Source organism: Oncorhynchus kisutch, linkage group LG29, assembly GCF_002021735.2.
Source record: "Oncorhynchus kisutch isolate 150728-3 linkage group LG29, Okis_V2, whole genome shotgun sequence".
NCBI classification, from domain to species: domain Eukaryota; kingdom Metazoa; phylum Chordata; class Actinopteri; order Salmoniformes; family Salmonidae; genus Oncorhynchus; species Oncorhynchus kisutch.
This window is the reverse complement of record NC_034202.2, coordinates 27,920,927-27,934,262: the sequence shown is the minus strand read 5'-3', so window position 1 is coordinate 27,934,262 and position 13,336 is coordinate 27,920,927. Positions and strand designations below refer to the sequence as shown.

Below are 13,336 nucleotides of genomic sequence, written 5' to 3'. Positions count from 1 at the left end.
ATTTTGTGAATCTGGGCCCTGGTGATTACACCCTTTAATGCTTTTATACCATTAATGGATGTAATTATACCATTAAAATAAAGCTAATGCTGTTATCTAAAGCTTGTCTTCATTTACTGGGCTGGTTGTACAACAGGTCATATTATAACCATCATAATGCCATTTCCACCACAGAGGTAATAGTTCCTCAGGCTACCATCATCAGTACTTATACAGTGGGGTTGCAGGGATAATATCATAGTACAATTCATCATTAAGGACTTTTGGAAGATTAGTCTGTAAAAAAGATATCTCTAAATAGAGATCCTGATCAAATCAGTGGCCAAGGGTTAGCTGGAAAAAGCTGGAGGGTTAGGTTAATCACAGTAGGAGGTAGTTCTGCTAATGAGCACTCCAGGCTCTAGTCTACACACTCCATTTCTACATGACACGCGAGGAAGATCGCGCTAAGAGGCAATATCAACCCTGAGGCTAAGCAAAGTGTTTAAATATCTTTATTGTCAGGCATATTTACATGAGGGTTCCACATCCCACACCTTGGGAAAACCTTTGCCCTCCCCAACCATTGAACACAAATATATTTCAGAGGCACTTTTCTTAATAAACAAGTTATTGGTTGTATGTTTTGTATTTTAACACTGTCTGCATATTTCTGTCTCCCGGCGTCAGGTGTTAGTGCTGAGGAAATGGCTTCTTCAGACATATCCTCGTGCCTGTCTTCACCTAGGTCCTTTCCCTGCTGTCTTCACCTAGGTCCTTTCCCTGCTGTCTTCACCTAGGTCCTTTCCCTGCTGTCTTCACCTAGGTCCTTTCCCTGCTGTCTTCACCGAGGTCCTTTCCCTGCTGTCTTCACCGAGGTCCTTTCCCTGCTGTCTTCACCGAGGTCCTTTCCCTGCTGTCTTCACCGAGGTCCTTTCCCTGCTGTCTTCACCGAGGTCCTTTCCCTGCTGTCTTCACCGAGGTCCTTTCCCTGCTGTCTTCACCGAGGTCCTTTCCCTGCTGTCTTCACCTAGGTCCTTTCCCTGCTGTCTTCACCGAGGTCCTTTCCCTGCTGTCTTCACCGAGGTCCTTTCCCTGCTGTCTTCACCGAGGTCCTTTCCCTGCTGTCTTCACCGAGGTCCTTTCCCTGCTGTCTTCACCGAGGTCCTTTCCCTGCTGTCTTCCCCGAGGTCCTTTCCCTGCTGTCTTCACCAAGGTCCTTTCCCTGCTGTCTTCACCGAGGTCCTTTCCCTGCTGTCTTCACCGAGGTCCTTTCCCTGCTGCAGCAGACGTGTAGTCTCACTGTACAATGCGGTTCATGCATCTGAACAGTCTTCGTCTCTCTTGTTCATTAAACAAGTCTAACACAGACAAAGAAAGCCTGTTTCATGTAGAGACAACCATGGTCCCTGGCTTTGTTTCCTGGTTCCAACATAACAATGAGACAGTCCAATCTTGTGTTTACTGTATACACCATGTTCCTGACTTCAAATCACATTTTATTTGTCACATGCGCCAAATACAACAGGTGTATACAGTGAAATGCTTACAAGCCCTTAAACAATGCAGTTTAAAAAAAATATTACCCCACCAAAAATTAAGAAATATAAATAATTTAAAAATGTAAAAAATAAAAATAACAAATTCTGTCTTGAGTTGTCTAGGATCTTTCCTAGTTTTTATCGTCTCTTGCTGGGTTGTTAGTGTTTTTTTTGCAAAGTGGTAAGCAGTTTGTGCTTGGTGTTGTTCTGAGGCACTTCTACAGCACAGTATGGAACATGGGAGCCAAGGTAATCCACCCAATCACCATCCACTGGAATGAGCAGAGGGGAGCGAATGGGAGGCTGGTCACACGTTGAGGATCTCAAACTCCTCTTCAGACTCAAACAGCTTGTCGGTCGATTCGATGAACTCTGTTCGAAAAGAGAACAGTAATCAGTTTGATATAACACACTTCATTTTGGTTAGCATGTGTTAGTTGAGTTTAAACACTACATAGGAGTTTCAATGAGGTTCAAGAAATAAATGCACTTCATGTATAGACCTATACTGTCACTTTGAAACAATATAGGGAAATACCAGAGAGTGGAAGCTTGATATTTGCGGCAAGGATGGCTTGTTATTGGTGTAATATTAGTGGATTTGTCTGGTAGGTATGCTCATACCTGCCCCTGTGGTCTGGACCTCTGGTTTGGTGGGAGGAACGAAGGGGGGCCAGTGGGGCGGGTGATTCTCCACCAGCTCAAACATCCTCAGGTTCCTCTTCATCTGAATCTCCTTAAAAAGGACAACGACATGGGTCTCAACCACCGGACAATATCCATCTACATAGAATTGTGACTTGAGTGGATGACTCTTACCTGCTGGACCAGGTTACACCAACTGTCAAAGTCATCTTCACTCTTACAAAAAAATCCCTTGGGGGAAAAAAAACCAACAGAATTTTCATTAGCAATTATGTGGCAAAATCATCACCACAGTATACAAAATTCCCATTAGAGCAACTTTTTAGAACACACCAGCATGCACTTCAAATTCAACTATGAAAACAAGGCCCATGAGATAGGAGGCTCAGTGGTATAACAGTTTGTGGTGGTCGGTGTGTGGGTACAGCTCTCACCAGGGCCACAGAGGGGTCCAGGTTGGTGATCTTCATGCGGCGTGGGCTCCTCAGACAGTGGTAGCTCTGGTCGTCCACTCCACTACCAGCCTCCACGGCTGACTGGGTGGTGTGGGGGTCCAGGTAGATCAGCTCCTCTCCTGGAGAACACAAGAAGGCCTGCTGAACATGTTGGCTAGACAACTCACAGGTTTATCTCCTTTTGTTACTACCTATTTGGGAACCTTCAGTTCCGGTTTCCTCTTAGACTCACCTACAAATCCGATGAAGTAATAGGCCAGATTGGGCTTTCCTCCCAGCACACCACAGGACTGTGGCATTTTAAAACACTCCTGAATGGGACAACACATGGAGTCAGTACAGTAGAACTATTTAAAGGCAACAGTAAATGCAGGAATATTGCATAGTAGTTTAGTATCAATTGAATAATAAGAGAAATCCCCAATCCCATCACAGAAAGCATTGATGGCCCAGTACCTTGAGGGCCTGGATGTAGACAGGGTTGATGTGGTTTATTCCCATGCGGAGTGGTATGACCAGCAGTAGGGGTCTCCAGTCAGAATGGGACTGGGAATGTGGACAAGTCGTGGCTCTATGCCCATCCGTGTGAGAACAGGCTTGTTCTGGTGTTTCCCTAGAGGTGAAGGGTTCCTGCCAGCCACAGGGTCTCGGCCGCAATCTGCTTGCCTGGCGACACTGCTTCTCTGGAGAAGACATGGAAAGAAAACCTTTGTGTCTTTGGAATCACAGCTTCACCACTGTCCTCATATACAGAAGGCTCAGAAGGTACGAATACAAAAATATACATACAGTGGCTTCGGATAGTATTCAGACCCCTTGACTTTTTCTACATTTTGTAGGCTACAGCCTTATTTTAAAATTGATGAAAATAGTTTCCCCCCCTCAATCTACACACAATACCCCATAATGACAAAGCAAAAACAGTTCCCTTAAAAATATGACATTTACATTAGGTATTCAGACCCGTCATTCAATACTTTGTTGAAACATCTTTGGCACGATTACAGCCTCAAGCTTGGCACACCTGTATTTGGGGAGTTTCTCCCTTTCTTCTTTGCAGAACCTTTCAAGCTCTGTCAGGTTGCATGGGTAGCGTCGCTGCACAGCTATTTTCAGGTCTCTCCAGAGATGTTCGATCAGGTTCAATTCCGGGCACTGGCTGGGCCACTCAAGGACATTCAGAGACTTGTCCCAAAGCCACTCCTGCATTGTCTTGTTTGTGTGCTTATGGTCATTGTCCTGTTGGAAGGTGAACCTTCGCCCCAGTCTAAGGTCCTGAGTACTCTGGAGTAGGTTTTCATCAAGGATCTCTCTATTTTCCTTTTTTGTTTTTTCTACTTGCAGCTCAGATGGGAGTTGGTGGTTCCAAACTTCTTCCATTTAAGAATGATAGAGGCCACTGTGTTCCTGGGGACCTTCTTCGCTGTAGAATTTTTTTTGGTACCTTTCCCCAGATCTGTGCCTCGACACAATCTTGTCTCTGAGCTCTATGGACAATTCCTTTGACCTCATGGCTTGGTTTTTGCTCTGATGTGCACGGTCAACTGCGGGACCTCATATAGACAGGTCTGTGCCTTTCAAAATCATGTCCAATCAATTGAATCTACCACAGGTGGACTCCAATCAAGTTGTAGAAACATCTCAAGGATGATCAACAGAAACAGGATGCACCTGAGCTCAATTTTGAGTTTCATACAAAGGGTCTGAATACTTAAATACATTTGCAAAGATTTCTAAAAACCTGTTTTCGCTTTGTCATTGTAGTGTACTGTATATAGATTGCTGAGGATCATTTTTAGAATAAGGCTGTAACTTAACAAAATGTGGAAAAGTCAAGGGGTTAGAATACTTTCCGAATGCACTGTATATATTGAGCAAGTGAGGGAAAAAAACGTACTGATGTCCTCGATCACCACGGTGTTGTCCATTGACACATACACAGCAAGAGAATTCCAGTCATCAAATAGCGCAAGTTTCCTGACGAGAAATAATAGGTTTATTTGTGCCACAAACTTATTTGTGCTAAAGGTCACACTACTAACATCTGACAATCAAATATTCTGAAATGAATTAATCTCGGTTACTCAGAAGTTACAATTCTCGAAAATTGTCACTTCCCGTTTACATGTGAATCTGTCCACGAGAGATTAGATATGAATAGATCAGTCTTAAAACATGCATATAAAATACTTACTTGAGCACTTGTGCAACTGTGTTTGGGCCATACCACTCTCCTACAGACTTTCCTTCACCAACTCCCATCTGAGCTGCAAGTAGAAAAAAAAATTAACACCAAGCTCACTCCAGAAGGTCTAATTCAGGATGGGCAACTGATGGGGGTGGGGGCCACAACTAAATCTGAACTCATCATGGGTGGGCCGCAGTGGCTCGCGGGTCTGCGTACCCATATCCTCACCTTGTGAGCAAAACATTTTAGCGGCCCTCTTGACAGCGGAGAGAAAAAGTTTTAGTTAATTTCCTGAATCTACACATTTTTCCATGGGGCAGAGAAGAAAAAAAGGTGAGGTTTTACATCTAATTCCTGAAATTCTACACATTTTACCATAAGTTAGAGAGAAATGTTTGCAGTTTTTAAATAAGATATCTGAGTGAGAGTGACTAACAAAATCAATGGGGGCTCCCAGGTTGATAATTCAACCAAGATTACCACAAGTTTAGATAGATTGGTAAATTAGTCCAAATGTTAGCTGACATGAACTAATTGAGTGGCTGTCAGTGACTGACATAACAAACAAAAAAATGAATGATGCACAAGAAAAATGTTGAAATTGCACCTTGTGTATTCTACTATTCAAACTATTTTTGTGTCTTTGGAAATTGATCCGCAGGCCTACATCCCTGGTTTGTCTTAGCTTCTTTCTAGCCGGTCATTGATTCATCATGCTATTTGATTTTCCTTCAAGTTACACATTTGTACTTTTGGAGGACAGTCATCCAGAAAATGATAGGAATGTGATAGAAAACACTTTCATCTGCTGATTCAGGGTACTTTACATGTGGTCAGACCAAGGTAAAGGCAGGGTTAGGCTAGGACTCTCTCTTACCCATTTGGTGTATGGAGTAACAGCTGTCTTTCCTATCCAGGAAACAGTGGAGGATACGATGGTACTTCTCCGGCTGTCCTCCCTCTGCCCTCCAACGCCAGGCTACAGCAGGAGAACAGGCCACAATCACTGTGTCATTCCCCTACCCTGTCTAATAAAACCCTTTTCTCTTTCTCACTGTTGAATTGATTATATCGTAGAACACATCTCATGACCAGATGAATCCTTCACATATAGTGCATTCGGAAAGTATTCAGACCCCTTGACTTTTTCCAAATTTAGTTTTTGATAAATTTTCTAAAATGGATTCAATTGTTTATTCCCCTTTCATCTACACACGATACCCCATAATGACAAAACAAAAAAAGGTTTTGATTTGTTTTTAACATACAGTACCAGTCAAAAGTTTGGACACACCTACTCATTCAAGGGTATTTCTTTATTTGTACTATTTTCTACACTGTAGAATAGTTGTGAAGACATCAAAACTATGAAATAACACATATGAAATCATGTAGTAACCAAAAAAGTGTTAACAAACCAAAATATATTTTATATTTGAGATTCTTCAAAGTAGCCACCCTTTGCCTTGAGGACAGCTTTACACTCTTGGCATTCTCTCAACTACCTTCACCTGGAATACTTTTCCAACCGTCTTGAAGGAGTTCCCACAAATGCTGAGGACTTGTTGGCTGCTTTTCCTTCACTCTGCGGTCCACCTCATCCCAAACCATCTCAACTGAGTTGAGGTTGGGCGATTGTGGAGGCAAGGTCATCTGATGCAGCGCTCCATCACTCTCCTTCTTGGTCAAATAGCACTTACACAGCCTGGAGGTGTGTTGGGTCATTGTCCTGTTGAAAAACAAATAATAGTCCCCACCAAGCGCTAACCAGATGGGATGGCATATCGCTGCAGAATGCTATGGTAGCCATGCTGGTTAAGTGTGCCTTGAATTCTAAATAAAATCACAGACAGTGTCACCAGCAAAGCACACCATCACACCACCTCCTACATGCTTCACGGTGGGAACCACACATGCTGAGATCCGTTCACCTACTCTAGGTCTCACAAAGACACGTTGGTTGGAACCAAACCTCTCAAATTTGGACTCAGACCAAAGGACAGATTTCCACCAGTCTAATGTCCATTGCTTGTGTTTCTTGGCCCAAGGAAGTCTCTTATTATTATTATTGGTGTCCTTTAGTAGTGATGTCCTTTACTGTCCTTTAGTAGTCTTTGCAGCAATTCGACCATGAAGGCCTGATTCACGCAGTCTCCTCTGAACAGTTGATGTTGAGATGTGTCTGTTACTTGAACTCTGTGAAGCATTAATTTGTGCTGCAATTTCTGAGGCTGGTAACTCTAATGAACTTATCCTCTATAGCAGAGGTAACTCTGAGTCTTCCTTTCCTGTAGCGGTCCCCATGAGAGACAGTTTCATCATAGCGCTTGATGGTTTTTGTTACTACACTTGAAGAAACTTTCAATGTCCTTGAAATTCTCTGGATTGACTAACCGTCATGTCTTAAAGTCATAATGGACTGACGTTTCTCTTTGCTTATTTGAACTGTTCTTGCCATAAAACGGACTTGGTCTTTTACAAAATAGGGATATCTTCTGTATACCCACCCTACACAACTGATTGGCTCAAACACATTAAGAAGGAAAGAAATTGCACAATATAGCTTTTAACAAGGCACACCTGTTAATTGCAGCCAACATGTGCTCAGCATATGTGGGAACTCCTTCAAGACTGTTGGAAAAGCTTTCTAGGTGAAGCTGGTTGAGAGAATGCCAAGAGTGTGTAAAGCTGTCATCAAGGCAAAGGGTGGCTACTTTGAAGAATTTGTTTAACACTTTTTAGGTTACTACATGATTCCATGTGTGTTATTTCATAGTTTTGATGTTTTCACTATTATTCTACAATGTAGAAAATAGTATTCAGACCCTTTACTCCGTACTCTCTTAAAGCACATTTGGCAGAGATTACAGCCTTGATACTTCTTGGGTATGACGCAACAAGCTTGGCAAACCTGTATTCGGGGAGTTTCTCCCATTCCTCTCTGCAGATCCTCTCAAGCTCTGTCAGGTTGGATGGGGAGCGTCTCTCCAGAGATGTTCGATCGGGTGCACACAGCCACTCATGGACATTCAGAGACTTCTCCCAAAGCCAATCCTGCATTGTGTTGGCTGTGTGCTTAGGGTTGATGTCCTGTTGGAAGGTGTACCTTCACCCAGGACCTGAGCAGGTTTTCATCAAGGATCTCTCTGTACTTTGCTCCATTTATCTTTCCCTCGATTCTGACTAGTCTCCCAGTCCTGCCGCTGAAAAACATACCCACAGCATGATGCTGCCACCACCATGCTACCATAGGGATGGTGCCAGGTTTCCTCCAGATGTGACGCTTGGCATTCAGGACAAAGTGTTCAATCTTGGTTTCATCAGACCAGAGAATCTTGTTTCTCATGGTCTGAGAGTCCTTTAGGTTCCTTTTGGCAAAGTCCAAGCGGGCTGTCATGTGCCTTTTACTGAAGAGTGGCTTCCGTCTGGCCACTCTACTGATTAATGGAATGCTACAGAGATGGTTGTCCTTCTGGGAGGTTCTCCCATCTCCACAGAGGAACTCTGGAGCTCTGTCAGAGTAACCATCAGGTTCTTGGTCACCTGCCTGACCAAGGCCCTTCTCCCCCGATTGCTGTTTGGCCAGGGGGCAGCTCTGGGAAGAGTCTTAGTGGTTCCAAACTTCTTCCATTTAAGAATGATGGAGGCCACTGTGTTGTTGGGGATCATCAATGCTGCAGACATTTTTTGGTACCCTTCCCTAGATCTGTGCCTCGACACATTCCTGTCTACGGACAATTCCTTCGACCTCATGGCTTGGTTTTTGCTCTGACATGCACTGTCAACTGTGGGACCTTATATAGACAGGTGTGTGCCTTTCTAAATCAAGTCCAATCAATTGAATTTACCACAGGTGGACACCAATCAAGTTGTAGAAACATCTCAAGGATGATCAATGGAAACAGGATGTACCTGAGCTCAATTGAGTCTCATAGCAAAGGGTCTGAATACTTATGTAAATAAGGCATCTGTTGTTTAAAAAAAAATACATTTGTAAACATTTCAAAAAAATCGTTTTCACTTTGTCATGACGGGGTGTTGTGTATAGATTGATAAGGAAAATATATATAATTTCATACATTTTAGAATAAGACTGTAACGTAACAAAATGTGGAAAATGTCAAGGGGTCTGAATACTTCCTGAATGCACTGTATAAACACCCCCTTTGCTAATGCAGTTCCATACATCCCCACCCCATGCATGACCCTGTCCCCTCCTCACCTCGTCCCAGCTGTGAGCATACCAGGGCCTGTGCAAGGATCATCTGCCCACAGCGTAGCATGCATCCCCAGCCTGCATCTGAAGAGGGGCCTGTTCCCCCTGGATCAAACCAAGATAGACACTTAAGATTAAGAGCACTTTGTTGGTCAATTGCACACAAGATCCAACCCAAATCTGACTTCTGCTATTAACCCAACTCCTCCAAAAGAGACATGTACATATAGAGGTTTAGGAAAGGTGTGGGTGGCTGCGGGTGACCGCGCTTGGCAACCGGGGAGCTGTTGTGTGGGGGGTTAAGTGCCTAGCTCAAGAGCACAATGGCAGGCAATAGCATCTAGGATTTGATACCAGCAGCCCTCTGGATGCCAGTTCACTTCCCGACATATTTTTCCTGTCAATCCCGGGATTCTAACTGGCAATCCTCCGGTTGCTGGCTTGCTTCTAATCGCTAGGCTACCTGCCGCCCTTAAATGGATACGTTGGGATTTTGGCAACGAGGCCCTTCATCATCTTCTCCAGAGACAGATGAACTCGTGAACACCATTTTTTTATGTCTCTGTGTCCAGTATAAATTAAGTTAGAGGTAGTTTCCTGAACCAATAGTGCAATGACTGGAAGTCTATGGATATCTGCTAGTATTGAAAAGCATGGTAGCAGATAGCACAATGACTGGAAGTCTATCTGCTACCATGCTTTTCAATACTAGCAGATATCCATAGACTTCCAGTCATTGCGCTATGGGTAACGCTGTTGGCAGGGTTAGGGATACTCACACACAGTGCTTTTAACATAGTGTTTTCAATGTACATATGACATACATGATTACATTGTGCATGTTAATTCATACAATAATTATTATTCAACATGTCCTTAAATGGGATTTGAACTCACAAACTGCTACGCCACCATATGTCTGTGTCTGGTGTCAGTTAATCTGATTATTCTCATCATTGACTTTACTTACTTATTTCAGCAATTAAATTACATTCTGTATAGTGGTCTAACATTGGTGGGGCATATTAACCTGTTTTAATGATACTCCTGAATCACTATGATCAATAAAATATTTGTATAATTATTATTGTATATATATGAACATACACAACGTAATCATGTTTGGCAAAGTGTGTAAAATATGCAAGTTGAAAACACCATGTTAAAAGCACTGTGTGTGTGTGTGAATATCCCTAACCTTGCCAACAGACAAAAATATTTTTGAATGGATCAGTGGTTCACCAATCAGGAGCTTGATGGGCTTGGCAACACTAACAAGGCATGATGTGTAATGAAAAATATTTTTGGAGAAAGTTTCTTTGGGACCATCAGGCGACGGACGTCCTGATGCCAGATACACGGAAATGTTCTTGCAACGTTCCCATGAAACGTATCTAGAACATTAATATCTTACATTCTAAGAACATGAAACGTATCTAGAACATTAATATCTTACATTCTAAGAACATGAAACCATGTTCTGTGTATGTTTTGTGGGACGTTGACGGAATATTCTTCTAACCCTCAGAAAACTGGACACAGGAATGTTCTTTCAAAGTCCCATAAAACACATCTAGAACAGTATTGTTGCATATTCTGAGAACATCGTAACCATGTTCTAGATAAGTTCTGCTTGATATTAAGGGAGCATTCTCCTAACTTTTAACACCAAAACATTATAAAAAGGTTCTCAGAAGGATGTTGCCAACATAGATAGAATGTACCCCTAACTCACGGAAAACTGGACACTCAAACGTTAGGGGAACATTACAAAAACATTCTCCATCTCCCTAGAATTGTTAGCTGGGTAGCCAACAATCAGATTTACATAACATCTGCCTGTTTCACTCACCTATGGGAGAGAATTTTTTCCTGTAGGTAAACCATAGCCGCGAGTGGACATCTGATAGTAGCTCCGTCTTTCCTGTGAACACAACATGAAAGACTGTCATGCCTTCATTCAGTTTTTCCCCCACATATAAATCACAATATGACTGCTAGAAGATGCCAGTCTACCTGTTTTAGCATTGTAACACTCTCCTAAAACCCACACAGGTTCATCTGTGTCAGGCAAGTCTTCAAGGAACTCCGAAAACACGTTTATCTGGTTTTCATACTTTGCTAATACTTAAACGAGACATGGAAAAGGGGAGACATGGAAAAAAAACTTGTCAAGAAACATACATGATGTGAGATACACCAGTTAATTAATACAGTTTTACACTATTTTTTCATATGCGGTGATAGCTGCAATTTGACATTATAATTTAGGTTTGCTGAATTATTTGTAATTGCCAGATCACACACACACAATAATGTAGGTTGTACATAGCCAGCAGATCCAACCCACTGTTTTACAGCAGCACTAGGGTCGAAACAAGGTTCCTGTGTACATTAAGACCCGTGAATGCCGTGCGATTAATGTCTCAGGAATCGTACCGTTGTATTCAGAATTGTCCCAATATCTAACTTAAATCAAGAAGATTAAACAACTGCTAGTTTAATAGTAGTCGTTCAATCTTTTCAGTGTAACAGTTGGGTTAATGGAACAATTCTAAGTACAACGCAATTCTCATTCCTGGATTGAGCTATGTTTTCTGAGACATTTCTGGCACCAGCATCTTAATCTACACAGGAAGCCTGTCTGACCCTAGTGCATTTCTAAGCAAGCAGGTCGGATCTACTGGCTAGGTTGAACTACTACAGTACAATACTGTATTTGACCAAATTATATAACATCCTTACTCACTCTGGGAAAACAAATCTCATCCCACTTCAGAAAAGCATGAAGTACTTTCCACTGACAATGCCCTGCTTTCAAAATGTTATGAAAGCCGCCGGGTAGACAATTAAACGAAACAGGCCACCAAAGAAACAATGCAATAGCTAAACTTGTACATCAGCCATGGTCAGTTAACGACCAACATCTTTAGAAATTACATTTTGGGCCCAATGGCAGCACGATTTGTCAATGCATGTAAGGGACTAAGTGAAAGGCGCACAATACGTGAATAAAGTAGTATTTTTAGTGGCTATTACCTGCCTCCATCCTACGGCTGTCATCGGTGAAAATACCTATCTGAAGCTAGCCACAATAAGGATTAGCCACAATAGTGGAATTTACGGTTAGACTTCAAAATAACAGTCCCTAATTTAAAGCGATGCAAATGCATACAAATATTAGAATCATGCCATATTTGGACTAGATCATGCTAAACAAGGTTGGAATGTTGTTATATGAATTCAACAAAATACAATAATTAGTTAATTTGACAAACAAAAGTCAAAATCAGCAGAAATCTCACTCATTATTCACAATTCATTCATTTATCATGGTAGTGTCCACATTAATGTAGAAGTGTTCAGAAACATGTTCTATTTTTATTTACAATAAAAGTGACTCCAAAATGACACAATACATGTATTTACCATTCATTTCTATTGTAAATCATCTGAAACACAACCCAAACAAACAGCAAATGCATCCAACAAGTTTGTAGTCACACGCTTGATGTAATCATTGCGTGCTATGAAAATGGGACCAAATAAAATTGGTTTTACTACTTTAATACACGTCTAAGTGAATTTGTACCAATACTTTTGCCCCCCTAAAATGGGGGGACTATGTACAAAAGGTTCTGTAATTTCTAAACGGTTCACCCAATATGGAAGAAAATACCCTCAAATTAAAGCTGGCAGTCTGCACTTTAACTGCATAGTCAAAGTCATCCAAAGTGCTGGTGCACAGAGCCTAAACAACAACAACATTGGCACTGTCCCAATACTTGGAGCTCACTGTAAGTATGCCCCAAACGCAATTCTGAAGTCTAATACATCCACAGTGCGACTTCAGCTGATTTGTAAATGTTTTGTTAAATTAACTAATTATTGTTTTTTGTATAATTTATATAACATCATTGCAACTTTGTTTAGCATTATGTAGTCCCAACATGGCATGATTCCACTATTTGTATCCATTTGCGTCACTTTCAATGAGGGACTTTATTTTGAAGCTGAACCGCAAATTCCACCGTTGTGGCTGGCTAATCCTTATAGTGGCTAGCTTCACATAAGTGGTAAATGGCAGGATACAAACATACAGGATTACCTCTTGGGTAATGTAGTTCAAATGTGTTTGTCATCCATGACAAATAACATTAACCAGTATAAACTACATCAACCAAAAACACAACGAAACCAAGCTGGTGTTTCCAGATATCAGACATTACATGGTACTCTGGTTTTTGTATTTTTTTCACCAATTGATAAATAATTCTTATAGGATAATTTGCTAGAGATATCTCTTCCCCAT

At 41.7% G+C, this 13,336-nt stretch overlaps 1 protein-coding gene and 1 long non-coding RNA gene across 2 annotated transcripts; one reads left to right on the top strand and one right to left on the bottom strand.

Moving 5' to 3' along the window:
* Positions 1-476: 476 nt before the first annotated feature.
* Positions 477-12,123, bottom strand: LOC109873644 (cysteine protease ATG4A-like). The gene is made up of 13 exons (XM_020465285.2): positions 12,064-12,123; positions 11,041-11,151; positions 10,877-10,948; positions 9,031-9,129; positions 5,686-5,787; positions 4,815-4,887; positions 4,518-4,597; positions 3,077-3,303; positions 2,853-2,931; positions 2,600-2,739; positions 2,340-2,396; positions 2,145-2,256; positions 477-1,892 (listed from the first exon to the last, which is right to left on the bottom strand). Exons 1-13 carry the CDS (start codon positions 12,071-12,073, stop codon positions 1,828-1,830), a joined length of 1,227 nt encoding a protein of 408 aa, XP_020320874.1. The 5' UTR covers positions 12,074-12,123; the 3' UTR covers positions 477-1,827.
* Positions 4,839-5,862, top strand: LOC109873661 (uncharacterized). Its single transcript, XR_002252609.2, has 2 exons — positions 4,839-5,141; positions 5,726-5,862. It is a non-coding gene; the product is annotated as an uncharacterized LOC109873661 (long non-coding RNA).
* Positions 12,124-13,336: the final 1,213 nt, after the last annotated feature.

Bases quoted from the DNA above. Each gene is read 5' to 3' on its own strand.
- LOC109873644 (XM_020465285.2), bottom strand. The intron at 2,932-3,076 runs GTACTGGGCCAT...TGTCCCATTCAG, and splicing joins TCTACATCCAGGCCCTCAAG to GAGTGTTTTAAAATGCCACA. The intron at 1,893-2,144 runs GTATGAGCATAC...CTTTTCGAACAG, and splicing joins GGTCCAGACCACAGGGGCAG to AGTTCATCGAATCGACCGAC.